At 56.3% G+C, this 20,527-nt stretch overlaps 2 protein-coding genes across 2 annotated transcripts; both read left to right on the forward strand.

Moving 5' to 3' along the window:
* Window positions 1-3,471: 3,471 nt before the first annotated feature.
* Window positions 3,472-7,372, forward strand: LOC148050198 (uncharacterized). The gene is made up of 6 exons (XM_087744496.1): window positions 3,472-4,149; window positions 4,240-4,311; window positions 4,652-4,750; window positions 5,611-5,718; window positions 6,171-6,345; window positions 6,882-7,372. Exons 1-6 carry the CDS (start codon window positions 4,032-4,034, stop codon window positions 7,294-7,296), a joined length of 987 nt encoding a protein of 328 aa, XP_087600622.1. The 5' UTR covers window positions 3,472-4,031; the 3' UTR covers window positions 7,297-7,372.
* A 4,660-nt stretch (window positions 7,373-12,032) lies between these two features.
* Window positions 12,033-16,466, forward strand: LOC148050199 (uncharacterized). Its single transcript, XM_087744301.1, has 7 exons — window positions 12,033-12,710; window positions 12,801-12,872; window positions 13,222-13,320; window positions 14,181-14,288; window positions 14,741-14,915; window positions 15,452-15,585; window positions 16,348-16,466. Exons 1-7 carry the CDS (start codon window positions 12,593-12,595, stop codon window positions 16,464-16,466), a joined length of 825 nt encoding a protein of 274 aa, XP_087600427.1. The 5' UTR covers window positions 12,033-12,592.
* The last annotated feature ends 4,061 nt before the right edge of the window (window positions 16,467-20,527 follow it).

Here is a 20,527-nt window from a genome sequence, read left to right on the forward strand (position 1 = left end):
ACCCACAGGCAAGGGACCCAAGGCTAGGCCCACTTTTGGGTTGATGCAACCCTCCTGTTGAGAGAACAGCAGGACTGGAGTCTTTCCCCTGCCGCCCTTCGTCACAGACTCCGTGACAGCACGCAGGTGACACGACTTTAGACACCTGAGCTACTGACGCCTGCTCCAGCCCCCTCATCATCTTTGTGGCCCTGCTCTGCACCCACTCAAGCAGGTCTGTGTCTTTCTTATGCTATTTACCACTGTACACCCCGCAGGATAAAAACCAGGGGAGAACCTCAGCTAAAGTCAATGTTATAGAAAAGACCCAGCCTGTCTCTGTGCAAAAGATGAAAGCAGAAAGGGGAAATTGGGGAGCACCCTCAGTCACCACTGAGCATGACCGGTGGTGGAAGATGTGGTTAGACAAAGGGCTCTCCACGACACCATTAAATGGGCTGCCAACTCCTGCTGTTGGACCCGGCAATTGGTCCGGGTTTCCCTCATGAATTCCTCACAATTGTCCTCCGGGGTCTGTGTCAGGCGATGGAGTGACACCGTACGACACGGGAGCCAGCGGATGTGAGGGGTGTGAGCCCAGGGAGATGCCCGAATCCATCAGCGCTGAACCTGGACTGCCAATATGCGGGAAACTGGGATCAGAGCTTGATCCTTGGGGCCGCTGCCCCCACTGCTCAGGCTCCCAGTCCTGAGCTGATGGCAGCCATTAGTGACTGCTACTTCACAACATTCCTCATTGACACAGGAGCCCAAATACGGATGGTAGATAAGGACACTTAACAAAGGACAGCCTCCACTTAGCAAGCCAAGAGTTTCTCTTGTAGGTGGTAATGGCAAAACACCACCCACCCACTGGAAAAGGCTAAATTAATTCTATCTATCTAATGGACAGACAGTCCGGCCCTACTTCTAGGTCCCCGTAATAGGTTAGGTGTGGATGCCTTGAAGGGTCAGTCGTGGGTGGACTCGTGGGAAATAGGGGCACCACGCGCTCTGCCCCACAGTTTACCTCGCATCAGCACATCCCTGACTGTGAACCTGTTGCAAACAGGTCAGTAGCATGAGGTCCAGCTCCTGCCCCTTTTTCTTACAAGACAAGTCACCTTCTGATGCCATCCGGGCTGCTCCTGAAAAGAGCTGGAAGGACGGGGAAGCGTGGTCAAGTCTCCTTCCCGCTACAATTCTCCTGCATGGCCAGTAGAGAGACCTCATGGCAAGTGGTGACTAGCGCTAGATGACAGAGCCCTGAACACCGCCGCTGAACTGCTCGCTGCGGCTGCTCCTGGCCTGATTGCGACAGCCCGTTGTGTCAACGAACAAGCCTTGCCGTGAATGGCAATAGTAGGTGGGAAGGATATGTTTTTTTTAGGCTCCCCATATCGGGGACAGATAGGGAGAGATTTGCTTTCACCTGGCAGGGACTGCCATTAACATTGACTGGACCATCCAACCAATTCCTTACCCACAAACAGTCCATCCAACAGATCCGTATCTCTCCAATTTAGAGAGAAGGATGCTGTGGAGGACCGTGTCAAAGGCCTTACACAAGTGCAGAGAGATGACGTCCGTAGCTCTTCCTTTCTCCACTGATGTAGTCACATCATGATGTAGCAGAAGGCCGCTAGGACGGTCAGGCAGCATATACCCGCCGTGTGCTCTCTCGAGGTTTCCTTTTGCATGTCAAATAATTTAAGAGAATATTTGTTCTGTTTTAGTGATTGACCAGTTGTTTTCTTGATTGACCAGTTGTTCTCGGGGTACCCAGCCCTCTGAGCTGGAAGACAGGGACAAGGGAGCAGAACGAAGCCCCCGTAATCCAAGGGGAAATGGTTAGTGACCTGCTACACCACTTTGACACACACAAGTCCATGGGGCCAGACGGGATCCACGCAAGGGTACTGAGGGAGCTGGCGGAAGTGCTCACCAAGCCACTTTCCGTCATCTCTCAGCAGTCCTGGCTAACCGGGCAGGTCCCAGTTGACTGGAAGTTAGCAAACGTGATGCCCATGTACAAGAAGGGCCGGCAGGAGGATCCGGGGAACTACAGGGCTGTCAGCCTGACCTCGGTGCCGCGCAAGGTTATGGAGCAGATCATCCTGAGTGCCATCACGCGGCACATACAAGACAACCAGGTGATCGGGCCCACTCGGCATGGGTGTATGAAAGGCAGGTCCTGTCTGACTAACCTGATCTCTTTCTATGACAAGGTGACCTGCTTAATGGATGAGGGAAAGGCTGTGGATGTTGTCTACGTGACCTTTAGTAAAGCCTTTGGCACTGTTTCCCACAGCATTCTCCTGGAGAAACTGGCTGCTCATGGCTTGGACAGGTGTACTCTTCGCTGGGTAAAAACATGGCTGGATGGCCGGGCCCAAAGAGTGGTGGTGAACGGAGTTAAATCCAGTTGGCGGCCAGTCACAAGTGGTGTTCCCCAGGGCTCAGTATTGGGGCCAGTTCTGTTTAATATCTTTATCAACGATCTGGATGAGGGGATCGAGTGCACCCTCAGTAAGTTTGCAGACGACCCCAAGTTGGGCGGGAGTGTTGATCTGCTGGAGGGTAGGAAGGCCCTACAGAGGGATCTGGACAGGCTGGATCGATGGGCTGAGGCCAACTGTAGGAGGTTGAACAAGGCTCAGTGCCGGGTCCTGCACTTGGGTCACAACAACCCCATGCAACGCTACAGGCTTGGAGAAGAGTAGCTGGAAAGCTGCCCAGCGGAAAAGGACCTGGGGGTGGTGGTTGACAGCCGACTGAATATGAGCAGGCAGTGTGCCCAGGTGTCCGAGAAGGCCAATGGCATCCTGGCTTGTATCAGAAATAGTGTGACCAGCAGGACTAGGGCAACGATCGTCCCCCTGTACGTGGCACTGGTGAGGCCGCACCTCGAATACTGTGTTCAGTTTTGGGGCCCTCACTACACGAAGGACCTTGAGGTGCTGCAGCGTGTCCAAAGAAGAGCAACGAAGCTGGTGAAGGGTCTTATGAGCACAAGTCTTATGAGGAGCGGCTGAGGGAACTGGGGTTGTTCAGCCTGGAGAAAAGGATGCCCAGGGGAGACCTTATCGCTCTCTGCCACTACCTGAAAGGAGGTTGTAGCGAGGTGGGTGTCGGTGTCTGCTGCCAAGTAGCAAGCGGTAGGACAAGAGGAAACGGCCTGAAGTTGTGCCAGGAGAGGTTTAGACTGAATATTAGGAAAAATTTCTTCACCGAAAGGGTTGTCAAGCATTGCAACAGGCTGCCCAGGGAAGTGCTTGAGTCCCCGTCCCTGGAGGTATTTCAAAGATGGGTAGACGTGGTGCTTAGGGACATGGTTTAGTGGTGGACTTGGCAGTGCTAGGCTAACAGTTGGTCTCGATGATCTTAAAGGTCTTTTCCCACCTAAACGATTCTATGATTCTATGACTTAGCTCTTTAAGGACCTGACAGAAAGTATTCCCTTAGATTTCACATGAAGAAGAAATGGAAAAGTAACGGCTTCCTCTTTCCCATAAGGTGAAAGTGACTCGTTAGCCCTGGCGTCCCCCAAGGCGCCAAATGGGGCTCCAGCCTGGAAGCTGCCTACAGGAGCGGATCTTGCACTTGAGTCTCGAGACTGAAACCACTCACTCTTCAGCCTCATGAGCTGTTGCTAACAGCACCCGAGGAGGTCCGAAATCCCTTGGCTCTGGTTTCCTGTTGTTTTGGGGGACTGTGAGCTGCTCGCTGCCCCTGTGACAGCGCCCGGAAAACAGGGCAGAGCTGTGGGCTCAGCCCCAGCTGGGACTGCGTCCCAGCCCTTGGATGGAGCTGCCTGATGGGACGTGCTCCTCTCCCCGGGAGGGCAGCTCCCCTGCCTGTGCTCCAGCAGCTCTCCACAAGCGCCCTGAGAGCCGTCTCCACGCAGCCTCGGCCCGGCCGTGAGGTCACAGCAGGGCTGTGAGGTCACAGAGCCCCGCAGTGCCGCGCTGGCCATAAGCAACAACCGCTCAGCCCCCGGCCCCGAATGCAGCAGCAGCAGCAGCAGCGGCAACAGCGGCAGCAGCAGCAGCATGGTGCGAATGCAGGGGGCCATGGCCCCCTCCCACCGCCTCCTCCTCATCCTCCTCCTCCTGGTGGCCCTGCATGTCAGGGCTGCCTGGGCTGCTCCATGGCGAGCGCAGGGAGCAGGTAAGCGGGCGGCACTGGTGCAGCCTTTCACGGGGCAGCAGTGGATCCCAGCATGCAATGGAAACATTTCTCATTTGTGCTTGTGTCTAGATGAGGGTGGCAGCAATGGCTATCCAGCGTCTCGGCTGGATGTTGGTTTGGAGCCCTTGGGGCATCCCGGAGGTAAGTTCTCAGTGTCCCTTCCCTTGAAAGAATAAACACTGACAGCGTGGCAAGAGCTTGTTCACGTGCGATTTTCCTGAAGATCCTCTCAAGGTCGATGGCTTCCTGACTTCTTGGCCTAGTTCTGTCCTCAAGCCTGAGAGCAATCCCACAGGGAAGTCAGTGGGAGGAAGGAGCATTTACCTTTTAATCTTCTTTCCCTGTGAAATGCAAGTTGCTCCTTCTGTGGCCAATGCACAGACATAGAGAAGAGCAGGGGGGGAACGGGTCGGGCTCAGTGTAATTTCTGTAATTTCTGTAATTTAATCGTGTGAAGTTGAACCAAATACTTTCTGTTAAGGTCCTCCAAGAGCAAAGTACCAAGCCGAAGGAGGAAGAAGGTCCCCGGAGCCATCTGAGTTCCTAAGGCAAATGCTGGAGGAACTGAAGAGAGGACACGGTGGGTATATTTCACTCTGCCTTAGCCGTGAGGCTCGGCAACCGGAGGATTTAGATACACGTCTGCACACGCTGTAGCCGGCACAGCAGGAAGGGATCGATCGGAGCCTCGCAGCAGCGACGCTGGCTTTCACGCCTTGCAGGTGCTGGCGAGCCACAGAGATGGTGCAGAACCTCTGCTGCCAGTCGTGGTTCAGGCCGAGTGCCAGGGGCAGCTGCTGCCCCAGTTTGACCAGTACGGCTCGGAGGTGGCTTGTGCACATGTAGGCAGATTTGAGGGCCTGGCGTGTGCTGAACTTGTGTTGGGCTCACACGCAGCACCGCTTGACACTGGGCCAGTTCCAGGCGGGAGCGAGGTCCCAAGCAATGCTGCTTGCCCTTTCCTAGTGCTGGAAGTCAGGTGGAGATGCTGACTGGGCAGGCTTTTTGGGTTGTGCTCCATTTCCCGTCTGCAGAGCGATAGCTGGGATGGGACCAACGTGACCGTTGCTGGGTGCTTACAGGGAAGGGCATGAGGGCCTTGCGGAGGAGCCCTTCTCAGAAGGGCTGTTTCCCCGCCTGGCCTGGCTGCAGCTTCTTCCCGTCCTCTTGAAGGAAGGCCTTTAGCATCGCCTTACACTTTGCAGAGAATGCACTACGTGCAACGCAGACCAGAAGATCGCGTGCAATTGCCTGGTCTCCCAGCAGGTCAGGCGTGGCTGGTGTTTGGAGTAGTGACTAGGCGCAGCCCCAAAAGCCCAGGCGTTTTTTCAAAACCTTATCAATGTCTTTCTCAAAGAAAAAGTCTTGCCTCCTGAAGATGCCATCTCCCTGATGGGGAAGGGTTCCATCTGATCCAACTGTCCCGCTTGCTTTTTCAAGAGACGGACCGAGAGGCTGTGCAAAAGGAGGCGCTGCTGGAAGGAAGCGGTGGCTCACTGCCAGTCTCTGCTGCAGAAAGAGAGGCGATGCGAGCCGCCGGCACGCCAGGTAATTGCTGTCCCGTGGTCATCCAGTGTCACCCATCAGGATGGCTGTGTGTCAGCAGGCTCTTCCCCCAGTGCCCACTCAGTGCTGGAGAAAAGACAGAAGGAGGAGAGCAAGGCTCAAGCATCTCTTGGGAAGGCCTGACTCTGTCCCCTCGGGCTGTGGGAGCTGGCCCAGGGCGAGGGAGAGTTGGGGGTGGCACTGCCTGCTGCAGAGATGGTTTTTGCCCGTGTCCCTCAAAAGGGGCAACTGGGCAAGCAGCTGTGCTCCCCTCCCCCTGCTCTGCTTCTGGCCTTCCGAGTTTTGGTCGGTGGGACAACCTGTGCCAAAGGGTGGGAGCGTGCCTCCAGGCACCAGCACTGGGGGGAAACAGAGAACTTCATGGCCGTATCAAACGTGCTGCAAGCTTACCAGTGGTGCACAGGACGGCCTAACGTCTCAAATTGCTCCTCCAGATGTGCTCAGCGAGACAACCACAAGGGTTTACAATCCCCAGAACATCACAAGTGGTTTGTGTCCCCAAGACATACGAAGGCGCTGTATGATAAGCACAGGAGCAGCCATGGTTTCCCTGACATTTACAATAGCGTTGTGCCGTGTCGTGATCCATCGGCGGAGGAAGAGAAAACAGTGAGTCATTGATTTCCCCACCCCGCCACTGCTTCCTTCAATGGCTGCTTGTAGCCACGAAGCATTTCTAGTCAGGCTGCTGTCAAGCGGCAAGTTAGTGGTTGGCCAAAACACTCTGCCGAGGTTTCTGCTGCTGGCAGAGGCTTTAACTGGCATCTTAACTCCCGGGTGTTCTTCTCGGGAGCCCGCTCTGGCTGGAGCCAGAGTTAGCTCAAGCTGACCTTGGCTGGACAAGAGCAGCCCCCAGGAGCGACAGGCATAGGCAAAGCAAGGTCAGGAAGAGAAAGAGAGGGGCATGAGATTACCCTAGAAAGCGAGACGCGCGCTAGCTCCCGCTCCTGACCAGTGAACCTGCCCGGAGGAATGCCCCTGCTGGGCCTCGGTGGTGCCACGAGGTGCAGGTGTCCACCTCGGCCAAGCTGTGCCAGCAGCTCAGCCCCTGGTGGTGAGCCTTGCCAGCTCTGCGCCGTGCTGTGGAGGAGAGTCCCTGTGGCCCATCTGCAGCTGAGGGCCTCAGCAGCCTCCTCCCTCCACAGGCAGCTCTCTGCAGCTTCAGGAGCCCAGCAGGAAACTGGCAGCCGTCCCTCGCGCCTGGACAGCCCGACCGGCCGCCCCGGCATCCCTGAGAGCCGGACCAGCCGCCCCAGCATCTTTGAGAGGCAGACCAGCCACGCCGGCATCCCAAAGAGCCGTACCAGCCGCCCCAGCAGCCCTGAGAGCTGGACCCAACGCCAGCAGCCGCTGCACCGGCCTCGAACACCGGCGCGCCCGTCCTCCCCACGGCCCCCGCGCCCCCCCAGCCCGTCCTCCCCACAGCCCCCGCGCCCCCCCAGCCCGTCCCCAGAAGCCCTGCTGTGGCGGAACCAGCCCAGCGCCCTCCAGCCCCAGACCCAACAGAAACGGCCCCCCCGCCCCTCGAGCCCGCTGCTCCGGCCCCCCGGCAAGGGCTGAAGGTGGCCAGGGTAAGGGTTGGGGGTGCGCTGACAGACACCCCCAACCCAACAGCTTTGGTATCAGCTATTTCTCTCCAAATAAAGAGGGACAGAGCTGTCACACAAGTGTCCGGGTGGTACCAAGAGCAAACCCCGTGAGGCACCAGCGCTGGCTGAGTTCCACGCCCGCGCGCAGCTGTGGATGCCCACGGCGTCGGCAGGCAGGAACCAGGCACGGGGCTCCTCCAACCAGCGGCGGGGCCCCGAGGGGCTGGGGGAGCCCATGGCCAGCAACAGATAGCGACACCAACCTGACCCACGCATGGTGCGGGAGGCAGTGACGGGAGCCCGAGCTGGCCAGTCGCACAGACTGGGGAGGGTCTGTGGGGTGAGGGAACGTTTCTGACACGGCAGGATCATCTGGCCGTGGACCTCCTCAGATGGGATACCCAGGAAAAGAGGGAAGCCATTATGAACATCTCCAGGGACACAAGCCTGGCAAGCAAATGTACTGGAGGCAAAACAAAGGTCCTCACTAACTAATGGGCCCTTGATGGGCCCTAGGTGATGGGCCAGCACCAGTTGGGGGTGCTGCAAAGTATCTCCGCACCTGGGTGCTGAGCCCCCTGTTAAGACGCTCCCTGAGTGAGGCTTTTGCTGCCTTGGGAGCAACAAAGTGGTGACCGCCCCACTGCTTGAACAGCGTGTTGAAAGGCTGGCTGAAGCAGTCCTAAGAGTTCAGCTGTGCTGCGAAGGCTGTGGCCACTGTTCACAGGACACCGAAGCAAAAGGCGCATTGACAACCAAGGCCGTTCATCGGTACAGATAAGGCAGTTTTGGGGGGGTTACTACAGTAAGCACATGGCTTTTCAGACTAAAGGGAGCCTAGGCCTGTTGTTAGCGCTGAGGCCTTGGCTTAGATCGCAGTTACTATTGCCAACAAGGTGTAAAAGTCTTGAGGGGGCGAGCGTTTTAAGGCTTCTCCCCGAGAAACGTGGACGATGGTTTTTTTCCCTCCAGTGCCTTAGCAAGGGTTTCCTCCGCATGCGTGAGAGCTCTCCCGGTAAGAAAGCCCCGAGGGGCCGTACGTTGGTCCACCCGCTCCTCGAGGGGTGTTGCACGTGGCCTGGAAAGAGTGTTTGGAGAGCTGCCAGGAGCCAGCCAAGAGGTCACCGGGCCCCTCCGCTGCTCACAAAATCGGTGCTGTAGGTCGCAGGGGCGCGGGAGAGCACACAGGGGAATTATCACATGCTTGCCTTGCTCTTACGTGCCATCCTGGGCTTCACCCACAGGCAAGGGACCCAAGGCTAGGCCCACTTTTGGGTTGATGCAACCCTCCTGTTGAGAGAACAGCAGGACTGGAGTCTTTCCCCTGCCGCCCTTCGTCACAGACTCCGTGACAGCACGCAGGTGACACGACTTTAGACACCTGAGCTACTGACGCCTGCTCCAGCCCCCTCATCATCTTTGTGGCCCTGCTCTGCACCCACTCAAGCAGGTCTGTGTCTTTCTTATGCTATTTACCACTGTACACCCCGCAGGATAAAAACCAGGGGAGAACCTCAGCTAAAGTCAATGTTATAGAAAAGACCCAGCCTGTCTCTGTGCAAAAGATGAAAGCAGAAAGGGGAAATTGGGGAGCACCCTCAGTCACCACTGAGCATGACCGGTGGTGGAAGATGTGGTTAGACAAAGGGCTCTCCACGACACCATTAAATGGGCTGCCAAGTCCTGCTGTTGGACCCGGCAATTGGTCCGGGTTTCCCTCATGAATTCCTCACAATTGTCCTCCGGGGTCTGTGTCAGGCGATGGAGTGACACCGTACGACACGGGAGCCAGCGGATGTGAGGGGTGTGAGCCCAGGGAGATGCCCGAATCCATCAGCGCTGAACCTGGACTGCCAATATGCGGGAAACTGGGATCAGAGCTTGATCCTTGGGGCCGCTGCCCCCACTGCTCAGGCTCCCAGTCCTGAGCTGATGGCAGCCATTAGTGACTGCTACTTCACAACATTCCTCATTGACACAGGAGCCCAAATACGGATGGTAGATAAGGACACTTAACAAAGGACAGCCTCCACTTAGCAAGCCAAGAGTTTCTCTTGTAGGTGGTAATGGCAAAACACCACCCACCCACTGGAAAAGGCTAAATTAATTCTATCTATCTAATGGACAGACAGTCCGGCCCTACTTCTAGGTCCCCGTAATAGGTTAGGTGTGGATGCCTTGAAGGGTCAGTCGTGGGTGGACTCGTGGGAAATAGGGGCACCACGCGCTCTGCCCCACAGTTTACCTCGCATCAGCACATCCCTGACTGTGAACCTGTTGCAAACAGGTCAGTAGCATGAGGTCCAGCTCCTGCCCCTTTTTCTTACAAGACAAGTCACCTTCTGATGCCATCCGGGCTGCTCCTGAAAAGAGCTGGAAGGACGGGGAAGCGTGGTCAAGTCTCCTTCCCGCTACAATTCTCCTGCATGGCCAGTAGAGAGACCTCATGGCAAGTGGTGACTAGCGCTAGATGACAGAGCCCTGAACACCGCCGCTGAACTGCTCGCTGCGGCTGCTCCTGGCCTGATTGCGACAGCCCGTTGTGTCAACGAACAAGCCTTGCCGTGAATGGCAATAGTAGGTGGGAAGGATATGTTTTTTTTAGGCTCCCCATATCGGGGACAGATAGGGAGAGATTTGCTTTCACCTGGCAGGGACTGCCATTAACATTGACTGGACCATCCAACCAATTCCTTACCCACAAACAGTCCATCCAACAGATCCGTATCTCTCCAATTTAGAGAGAAGGATGCTGTGGAGGACCGTGTCAAAGGCCTTACACAAGTGCAGAGAGATGACGTCCGTAGCTCTTCCTTTCTCCACTGATGTAGTCACATCATGATGTAGCAGAAGGCCGCTAGGACGGTCAGGCAGCATATACCCGCCGTGTGCTCTCTCGAGGTTTCCTTTTGCATGTCAAATAATTTAAGAGAATATTTGTTCTGTTTTAGTGATTGACCAGTTGTTTTCTTGATTGACCAGTTGTTCTCGGGGTACCCAGCCCTCTGAGCTGGAAGACAGGGACAAGGGAGCAGAACGAAGCCCCCGTAATCCAAGGGGAAATGGTTAGTGACCTGCTACACCACTTTGACACACACAAGTCCATGGGGCCAGACGGGATCCACGCAAGGGTACTGAGGGAGCTGGCGGAAGTGCTCACCAAGCCACTTTCCGTCATCTCTCAGCAGTCCTGGCTAACCGGGCAGGTCCCAGTTGACTGGAAGTTAGCAAACGTGATGCCCATGTACAAGAAGGGCCGGCAGGAGGATCCGGGGAACTACAGGGCTGTCAGCCTGACCTCGGTGCCGCGCAAGGTTATGGAGCAGATCATCCTGAGTGCCATCACGCGGCACATACAAGACAACCAGGTGATCGGGCCCACTCGGCATGGGTGTATGAAAGGCAGGTCCTGTCTGACTAACCTGATCTCTTTCTATGACAAGGTGACCTGCTTAATGGATGAGGGAAAGGCTGTGGATGTTGTCTACGTGACCTTTAGTAAAGCCTTTGGCACTGTTTCCCACAGCATTCTCCTGGAGAAACTGGCTGCTCATGGCTTGGACAGGTGTACTCTTCGCTGGGTAAAAACATGGCTGGATGGCCGGGCCCAAAGAGTGGTGGTGAACGGAGTTAAATCCAGTTGGCGGCCAGTCACAAGTGGTGTTCCCCAGGGCTCAGTATTGGGGCCAGTTCTGTTTAATATCTTTATCAACGATCTGGATGAGGGGATCGAGTGCACCCTCAGTAAGTTTGCAGACGACCCCAAGTTGGGCGGGAGTGTTGATCTGCTGGAGGGTAGGAAGGCCCTACAGAGGGATCTGGACAGGCTGGATCGATGGGCTGAGGCCAACTGTAGGAGGTTGAACAAGGCTCAGTGCCGGGTCCTGCACTTGGGTCACAACAACCCCATGCAACGCTACAGGCTTGGAGAAGAGTAGCTGGAAAGCTGCCCAGCGGAAAAGGACCTGGGGGTGGTGGTTGACAGCCGACTGAATATGAGCAGGCAGTGTGCCCAGGTGTCCGAGAAGGCCAATGGCATCCTGGCTTGTATCAGAAATAGTGTGACCAGCAGGACTAGGGCAACGATCGTCCCCCTGTACGTGGCACTGGTGAGGCCGCACCTCGAATACTGTGTTCAGTTTTGGGGCCCTCACTACACGAAGGACCTTGAGGTGCTGCAGCGTGTCCAAAGAAGAGCAACGAAGCTGGTGAAGGGTCTTATGAGCACAAGTCTTATGAGGAGCGGCTGAGGGAACTGGGGTTGTTCAGCCTGGAGAAAAGGATGCCCAGGGGAGACCTTATCGCTCTCTGCCACTACCTGAAAGGAGGTTGTAGCGAGGTGGGTGTCGGTGTCTGCTGCCAAGTAGCAAGCGGTAGGACAAGAGGAAACGGCCTGAAGTTGTGCCAGGAGAGGTTTAGACTGAATATTAGGAAAAATTTCTTCACCGAAAGGGTTGTCAAGCATTGCAACAGGCTGCCCAGGGAAGTGCTTGAGTCCCCGTCCCTGGAGGTATTTCAAAGATGGGTAGACGTGGTGCTTAGGGACATGGTTTAGTGGTGGACTTGGCAGTGCTAGGCTAACAGTTGGTCTCGATGATCTTAAAGGTCTTTTCCCACCTAAACGATTCTATGATTCTATGACTTAGCTCTTTAAGGACCTGACAGAAAGTATTCCCTTAGATTTCACATGAAGAAGAAATGGAAAAGTAACGGCTTCCTCTTTCCCATAAGGTGAAAGTGACTCGTTAGCCCTGGCGTCCCCCAAGGCGCCAAATGGGGCTCCAGCCTGGAAGCTGCCTACAGGAGCGGATCTTGCACTTGAGTCTCGAGACTGAAACCACTCACTCTTCAGCCTCATGAGCTGTTGCTAACAGCACCCGAGGAGGTCCGAAATCCCTTGGCTCTGGTTTCCTGTTGTTTTGGGGGACTGTGAGCTGCTCGCTGCCCCTGTGACAGCGCCCGGAAAACAGGGCAGAGCTGTGGGCTCAGCCCCAGCTGGGACTGCGTCCCAGCCCTTGGATGGAGCTGCCTGATGGGACGTGCTCCTCTCCCCGGGAGGGCAGCTCCCCTGCCTGTGCTCCAGCAGCTCTCCACAAGCGCCCTGAGAGCCGTCTCCACGCAGCCTCGGCCCGGCCGTGAGGTCACAGCAGGGCTGTGAGGTCACAGAGCCCCGCAGTGCCGCGCTGGCCATAAGCAACAACCGCTCAGCCCCCGGCCCCGAATGCAGCAGCAGCAGCAGCAGCGGCAACAGCGGCAGCAGCAGCAGCATGGTGCGAATGCAGGGGGCCATGGCCCCCTCCCACCGCCTCCTCCTCATCCTCCTCCTCCTGGTGGCCCTGCATGTCAGGGCTGCCTGGGCTGCTCCATGGCGAGCGCAGGGAGCAGGTAAGCGGGCGGCACTGGTGCAGCCTTTCACGGGGCAGCAGTGGATCCCAGCATGCAATGGAAACATTTCTCATTTGTGCTTGTGTCTAGATGAGGGTGGCAGCAATGGCTATCCAGCGTCTCGGCTGGATGTTGGTTTGGAGCCCTTGGGGCATCCCGGAGGTAAGTTCTCAGTGTCCCTTCCCTTGAAAGAATAAACACTGACAGCGTGGCAAGAGCTTGTTCACGTGCGATTTTCCTGAAGATCCTCTCAAGGTCGATGGCTTCCTGACTTCTTGGCCTAGTTCTGTCCTCAAGCCTGAGAGCAATCCCACAGGGAAGTCAGTGGGAGGAAGGAGCATTTACCTTTTAATCTTCTTTCCCTGTGAAATGCAAGTTGCTCCTTCTGTGGCCAATGCACAGACATAGAGAAGAGCAGGGGGGGAACGGGTCGGGCTCAGTGTAATTTCTGTAATTTCTGTAATTTCTGTAATTTAATCGTGTGAAGTTGAACCAAATACTTTCTGTTAAGGTCCTCCAAGAGCAAAGTACCAAGCCGAAGGAGGAAGAAGGTCCCCGGAGCCATCTGAGTTCCTAAGGCAAATGCTGGAGGAACTGAAGAGAGGACACGGTGGGTATATTTCACTCTGCCTTAGCCGTGAGGCTCGGCAACCGGAGGATTTAGATACACGTCTGCACACGCTGTAGCCGGCACAGCAGGAAGGGATCGATCGGAGCCTCGCAGCAGCGACGCTGGCTTTCACGCCTTGCAGGTGCTGGCGAGCCACAGAGATGGTGCAGAACCTCTGCTGCCAGTCATGGTTCAGGCCGAGTGCCAGGGGCAGCTGCTGCCCCAGTTTGACCAGTACGGCTCGGAGGTGGCTTGTGCACATGTAGGCAGATTTGAGGGCCTGGCGTGTGCTGAACTTGTGTTGGGCTCACACGCAGCACCGCTTGACACTGGGCCAGTTCCAGGCGGGAGCGAGGTCCCAAGCAATGCTGCTTGCCCTTTCCTAGTGCTGGAAGTCAGGTGGAGATGCTGACTGGGCAGGCTTTTTGGGTTGTGCTCCATTTCCCGTCTGCAGAGCGATAGCTGGGATGGGACCAACGTGACCGTTGCTGGGTGCTTACAGGGAAGGGCATGAGGGCCTTGCGGAGGAGCCCTTCTCAGAAGGGCTGTTTCCCCGCCTGGCCTGGCTGCAGCTTCTTCCCGTCCTCTTGAAGGAAGGCCTTTAGCATCGCCTTACACTTTGCAGAGAATGCACTACGTGCAACGCAGACCAGAAGATCGCGTGCAATTGCCTGGTCTCCCAGCAGGTCAGGCGTGGCTGGTGTTTGGAGTAGTGACTAGGCGCAGCCCCAAAAGCCCAGGCGTTTTTTCAAAACCTTATCAATGTCTTTCTCAAAGAAAAAGTCTTGCCTCCTGAAGATGCCATCTCCCTGATGGGGAAGGGTTCCATCTGATCCAACTGTCCCGCTTGCTTTTTCAAGAGACGGACCGAGAGGCTGTGCAAAAGGAGGCGCTGCTGGAAGGAAGCGGTGGCTCACTGCCAGTCTCTGCTGCAGAAAGAGAGGCGATGCGAGCCGCCGGCACGCCAGGTAATTGCTGTCCCGTGGTCATCCAGTGTCACCCATCAGGATGGCTGTGTGTCAGCAGGCTCTTCCCCCAGTGCCCACTCAGTGCTGGAGAAAAGACAGAAGGAGGAGAGCAAGGCTCAAGCATCTCTTGGGAAGGCCTGACTCTGTCCCCTCGGGCTGTGGGAGCTGGCCCAGGGCGAGGGAGAGCTGGGGGTGGCACTGCCTGCTGCAGAGATGGTTTTTGCCCGTGTCCCTCAAAAGGGGCAACTGGGCAAGCAGCTGTGCTCCCCTCCCCCTGCTCTGCTTCTGGCCTTCCGAGTTTTGGTCGGTGGGACAACCTGTGCCAAAGGGTGGGAGCGTGCCTCCAGGCACCAGCACTGGGGGGAAACAGAGAACTTCATGGCCGTATCAAACGTGCTGCAAGCTTACCAGTGGTGCACAGGACGGCCTAACGTCTCAAATTGCTCCTCCAGATGTGCTCAGCGAGACAACCACAAGGGTTTACAATCCCCAGAACATCACAAGTGGTTTGTGTCCCCAAGACATACGAAGGCGCTGTATGATAAGCACAGGAGCAGCCATGGTTTCCCTGACATTTACAATAGCGTTGTGCCGTGTCGTGATCCATCGGCGGAGGAAGAGAAAACAGTGAGTCATTGATTTCCCCACCCCGCCACTGCTTCCTTCAATGGCTGCTTGTAGCCACGAAGCATTTCTAGTCAGGCTGCTGTCAAGCGGCAAGTTAGTGGTTGGCCAAAACACTCTGCCGAGGTTTCTGCTGCTGGCAGAGGCTTTAACTGGCATCTTAACTCCCGGGTGTTCTTCTCGGGAGCCCGCTCTGGCTGGAGCCAGAGTTAGCTCAAGCTGACCTTGGCTGGACAAGAGCAGCCCCCAGGAGCAACAGGCATAGGCAAAGCAAGGTCAGGAAGAGAAAGAGAGGGGCATGAGATTACCCTAGAAAGCGAGACGCGCGCTAGCTCCCGCTCCTGACCAGTGAACCTGCCCGGAGGAATGCCCCTGCTGGGCCTCGGTGGTGCCACGAGGTGCAGGTGTCCACCTCGGCCAAGCTGTGCCAGCAGCTCAGCCCCTGGTGGTGAGCCTTGCCAGCTCTGCGCCGTGCTGTGGAGGAGAGTCCCTGTGGCCCATCTGCAGCTGAGGGCCTCAGCAGCCTCCTCCCTCCACAGGCAGCTCTCTGCAGCTTCAGGAGCCCAGCAGGAAACTGGCAGCCGTCCCTCGCGCCTGGACAGCCCGACCGGCCGCCCCGGCATCCCTGAGAGCCGGACCAGCCGCCCCAGCAGCCCTGAGAGCTGGACCCAACGCCAGCAGCCGCTGCACCGGCCTCGAACACCGGCGCGCCCGTCCTCCCCACGGCCCCCGCGCCCCCAGCCCGTCCTCCCCACAGCCCCCGCGCCCCCCAGCCCGTCCCCAGAAGCCCTGCTGTGGCGGAACCAGCCCAGCGCCCTCCAGCCCCAGACCCAACAGAAACGGCCCCCCGCCCCTCGAGCCCGCTGCTCCGGCCCCCCGGCAAGGGCTGAAGGTGGCCAGGGTAAGGGTTGGGGGTGCGCTGACAGACACCCCCAACCCAACAGCTTTGGTATCAGCTATTTCTCTCCAAATAAAGAGGGACAGAGCTGTCACACAAGTGTCCGGGTGGTACCAAGAGCAAACCCCGTGAGGCACCAGCGCTGGCTGAGTTCCACGCCCGCGCGCAGCTGTGGATGCCCACGGCGTCGGCAGGCAGGAACCAGGCACGGGGCTCCTCCAACCAGCGGCGGGGCCCCGAGGGGCTGGGGGAGCCCATGGCCAGCAACAGATAGCGACACCAACCTGACCCACGCATGGTGCGGGAGGCAGTGACGGGAGCCCGAGCTGGCCAGTCGCACAGACTGGGGAGGGTCTGTGGGGTGAGGGAACGTTTCTGACACGGCAGGATCATCTGGCCGTGGACCTCCTCAGATGGGATACCCAGGAAAAGAGGGAAGCCATTATGAACATCTCCAGGGACACAAGCCTGGCAAGCAAATGTACTGGAGGCAAAACAAAGGTCCTCACTAACTAATGGGCCCTTGATGGGCCCTAGGTGATGGGCCAGCACCAGTTGGGGGTGCTGCAAAGTATCTCCGCACCTGGGTGCTGAGCCCCCTGTTAAGACGCTCCCTGAGTGAGGCTTTTGCTGCCTTGGGAGCAACAAAGTGGTGACCGCCCCACTGCTTGAACAGCGTGTTGAAAGGCTGGCTGAAGCAGTCCTAAGAGTTCAGCTGTGCTGCGAAGGCTGTGGCCACTGTTCACAGGACACCGAAGCAAAAGGCGCATTGACAACCAAGGCCGTTCATCGGTACAGATAAGGCAGTTTTGGGGGGGTTACTACAGTAAGCACATGGCTTTTCAGACTAAAGGGAGCCTAGGCCTGTTGTTAGCGCTGAGGCCTTGGCTTAGATCGCAGTTACTATTGCCAACAAGGTGTAAAAGTCTTGAGGGGGCGAGCGTTTTAAGGCTTCTCCCCGAGAAACGTGGACGATGGTTTTTTTCCCTCCAGTGCCTTAGCAAGGGTTTCCTCCGCATGCGTGAGAGCTCTCCCGGTAAGAAAGCCCCGAGGGGCCGTACGTTGGTCCACCCGCTCCTCGAGGGGTGTTGCACGTGGCCTGGAAAGAGTGTTTGGAGAGCTGCCAGGAGCCAGCCAAGAGGTCACCGGGCCCCTCCGCTGCTCACAAAATCGGTGCTGTAGGTCGCAGGGGCGCGGGAGAGCACACAGGGGAATTATCACATGCTTGCCTTGCTCTTACGTGCCATCCTGGGCTTCACCCACAGGCAAGGGACCCAAGGCTAGGCCCACTTTTGGGTTGATGCAACCCTCCTGTTGAGAGAACAGCAGGACTGGAGTCTTTCCCCTGCCGCCCTTCGTCACAGACTCCGTGACAGCACGCAGGTGACACGACTTTAGACACCTGAGCTACTGACGCCTGCTCCAGCCCCCTCATCATCTTTGTGGCCCTGCTCTGCACCCACTCAAGCAGGTCTGTGTCTTTCTTATGCTATTTACCACTGTACACCCCGCAGGATAAAAACCAGGGGAGAACCTCAGCTAAAGTCAATGTTATAGAAAAGACCCAGCCTGTCTCTGTGCAAAAGATGAAAGCAGAAAGGGGAAATTGGGGAGCACCCTCAGTCACCACTGAGCATGACCGGTGGTGGAAGATGTGGTTAGACAAAGGGCTCTCCACGACACCATTAAATGGGCTGCCAAGTCCTGCTGTTGGACCCGGCAATTGGTCCGGGTTTCCCTCATGAATTCCTCACAATTGTCCTCCGGGGTCTGTGTCAGGCGATGGAGTGACACCGTACGACACGGGAGCCAGCGGATGTGAGGGGTGTGAGCCCAGGGAGATGCCCGAATCCATCAGCGCTGAACCTGGACTGCCAATATGCGGGAAACTGGGATCAGAGCTTGATCCTTGGGGCCGCTGCCCCCACTGCTCAGGCTCCCAGTCCTGAGCTGATGGCAGCCATTAGTGACTGCTACTTCACAACATTCCTCATTGACACAGGAGCCCAAATATGGATGGTAGATAAGGACACTTAACAAAGGACAGCCTCCACTTAGCAAGCCAAGAGTTTCTCTTGTAGGTGGTAATGGCAAAACACCACCCACCCACTGGAAAAGGCTAAATTAATTCTATCTATCTAATGGACAGACAGTCCGGCCCTACTTCTAGGTCCCCGTAATAGGTTAGGTGTGGATGCCTTGAAGGGTCAGTCGTGGGTGGACTCGTGGGAAATAGGGGCACCACGCGCTCTGCCCCACAGTTTACCTCGCATCAGCACATCCCTGACTGTGAACCTGTTGCAAACAGGTCAGTAGCATGAGGTCCAGCTCCTGCCCCTTTTTCTTACAAGACAAGTCACCTTCTGATGCCATCCGGGCTGCTCCTGAAAAGAGCTGGAAGGACGGGGAAGCGTGGTCAAGTCTCCTTCCCGCTACAATTCTCCTGCATGGCCAGTAGAGAGACCTCATGGCAAGTGGTGACTAGCGCTAGATGACAGAGCCCTGAACACCGCCGCTGAACTGCTCGCTGCGGCTGCTCCTGGCCTGATTGCGACAGCCCGTTGTGTCAACGAACAAGCCTTGCCGTGAATGGCAATAGTAGGTGGGAAGGATATGTTTTTTTTAGGCTCCCCATATCGGGGACAGATAGGGAGAGATTTGCTTTCACCTGGCAGGGACTGCCATTAACATTGACTGGACCATCCAACCAATTCCTTACCCACAAACAGTCCATCCAACAGATCCGTATCTCTCCAATTTAGAGAGAAGGATGCTGTGGAGGACCGTGTCAAAGGCCTTACACAAGTGCAGAGAGATGACGTCCGTAGCTCTTCCTTTCTCCACTGATGTAGTCACATCATGATGTAGCAGAAGGCCGCTAGGACGGTCAGGCAGCATATACCCGCCGTGTGCTCTCTCGAGGTTTCCTTTTGCATGTCAAATAATTTAAGAGAATATTTGTTCTGTTTTAGTGATTGACCAGTTGTTTTCTTGATTGACCAGTTGTTCTCGGGGTACCCAGCCCTCTGAGCTGGAAGACAGGGACAAGGGAGCAGAACGAAGCCCCCGTAATCCAAGGGGAAATGGTTAGTGACCTGCTACACCACTTTGACACACACAAGTCCATGGGGCCAGACGGGATCCACGCAAGGGTACTGAGGGAGCTGGCGGAAGTGCTCACCAAGCCACTTTCCGTCATCTCTCAGCAGTCCTGGCTAACCGGGCAGGTCCCAGTTGACTGGAAGTTAGCAAACGTGATGCCCATGTACAAGAAGGGCCGGCAGGAGGATCCGGGGAACTACAGGGCTGTCAGCCTGACCTCGGTGCCGCGCAAGGTTATGGAGCAGATCATCCTGAGTGCCATCACGCGGCACATACAAGACAACCAGGTGATCGGGCCCACTCGGCATGGGTGTATGAAAGGCAGGTCCTGTCTGACTAACCTGATCTCTTTCTATGACAAGGTGACCTGCTTAATGGATGAGGGAAAGGCTGTGGATGTTGTCTACGTGACCTTTAGTAAAGCCTTTGGCACTGTTTCCCACAGCATTCTCCTGGAGAAACTGGCTGCTCATGGCTTGGACAGGTGTACTCTTCGCTGGGTAAAAACATGGCTGGATGGCCGGGCCCAAAGAGTGGTGGTGAACGGAGTTAAATCCAGTTGGCGGCCAGTCACAAGTGGTGTTCCCCAGGGCTCAGTATTGGGGCCAGTTCTGTTTAATATCTTTATCAACGATCTGGATGAGGGGATCGAGTGCACCCTCAGTAAGTTTGCAGACGACCCCAAGTTGGGCGGGAGTGTTGATCTGCTGGAGGGTAGGAAGGCCCTACAGAGGGATCTGGACAGGCTGGATCGATGGGCTGAGGCCAACTGTAGGAGGTTGAACAAGGCTCAGTGCCGGGTCCTGCACTTGGGTCACAACAACCCCATGCAACGCTACAGGCTTGGAGAAGAGTAGCTGGAAAGCTGCCCAGCGGAAAAGGACCTGGGGGTGGTGGTTGACAGCCGACTGAATATGAGCAGGCAGTGTGCCCAGGTGTCCGAGAAGGCCAATGGCATCCTGGCTTGTATCAGAAATAGTGTGACCAGCAGGACTAGGGCAACGATCGTCCCCCTGTACGTGGCACTGGTGAGGCCGCACCTCGAATACTGTGTTCAGTTTTGGGGCCCTCACTACACGAAGGACCTTGAGGTGCTGCAGCGTGTCCAAAGAAGAGCAACGAAGCTGGTGAAGGGTCTTATGAGCACAAGTCTTATGAGGAGCGGCTGAGGGAACTGGGGTTGTTCAGCCTGGAGAAAAGGATGCCCAGGGGAGACCTTATCGCTCTCTGCCACTACCTGAAAGGAGGTTGTAGCGAGGTGGGTGTCGGTGTCTGCTGCCAAGTAGCAAGCGGTAGGACAAGAGGAAACGGCCTGAAGTTGCGCCAGGAGAGGTTTAGACTGAATATTAGGAAAAATTTCTTCACCGAAAGGGTTGTCAAGCATTGCAACAGGCTGCCCAGGGAAGTGCTTGAGTCCCCGTCCCTGGAGGTATTTCAAAGATGGGTAGACGTGGTGCTTAGGGACATGGTTTAGTGGTGGACTTGGCAGTGCTAGGCTAACAGTTGGTCTCGATGATCTTAAAGGTCTTTTCCCACCTAAACGATTCTATGATTCTATGACTTAGCTCTTTAAGGACCTGACAGAAAGTATTCCCTTAGATTTCACATGAAGAAG

The sequence above is a fragment of the Nipponia nippon genome, unplaced genomic scaffold (genome assembly GCF_047370975.1).
Source record: "Nipponia nippon isolate SJK-2023a ecotype South Korea unplaced genomic scaffold, ASM4737097v1 scaffold_9, whole genome shotgun sequence".
Lineage (NCBI taxonomy): Eukaryota > Metazoa > Chordata > Aves > Pelecaniformes > Threskiornithidae > Nipponia > Nipponia nippon.

Coding starts and splice junctions, on each gene's coding strand:
- LOC148050198 (XM_087744496.1), top strand. CDS start 4,032: ATGGTGCGAATGCAGGGGGCCATGGCCCCCTCCCACCGCCTCCTCCTC. Junction 4,312..4,651: donor GCCCTTGGGGCATCCCGGAG/GTAAGTTCTCAG, acceptor CTTTCTGTTAAG/GTCCTCCAAGAGCAAAGTAC. Junction 4,751..5,610: donor GGAACTGAAGAGAGGACACG/GTGGGTATATTT, acceptor TGCTTTTTCAAG/AGACGGACCGAGAGGCTGTG.
- LOC148050199 (XM_087744301.1), top strand. CDS start 12,593: ATGGTGCGAATGCAGGGGGCCATGGCCCCCTCCCACCGCCTCCTCCTC. Junction 12,873..13,221: donor GCCCTTGGGGCATCCCGGAG/GTAAGTTCTCAG, acceptor CTTTCTGTTAAG/GTCCTCCAAGAGCAAAGTAC. Junction 14,289..14,740: donor GCGAGCCGCCGGCACGCCAG/GTAATTGCTGTC, acceptor TTGCTCCTCCAG/ATGTGCTCAGCGAGACAACC.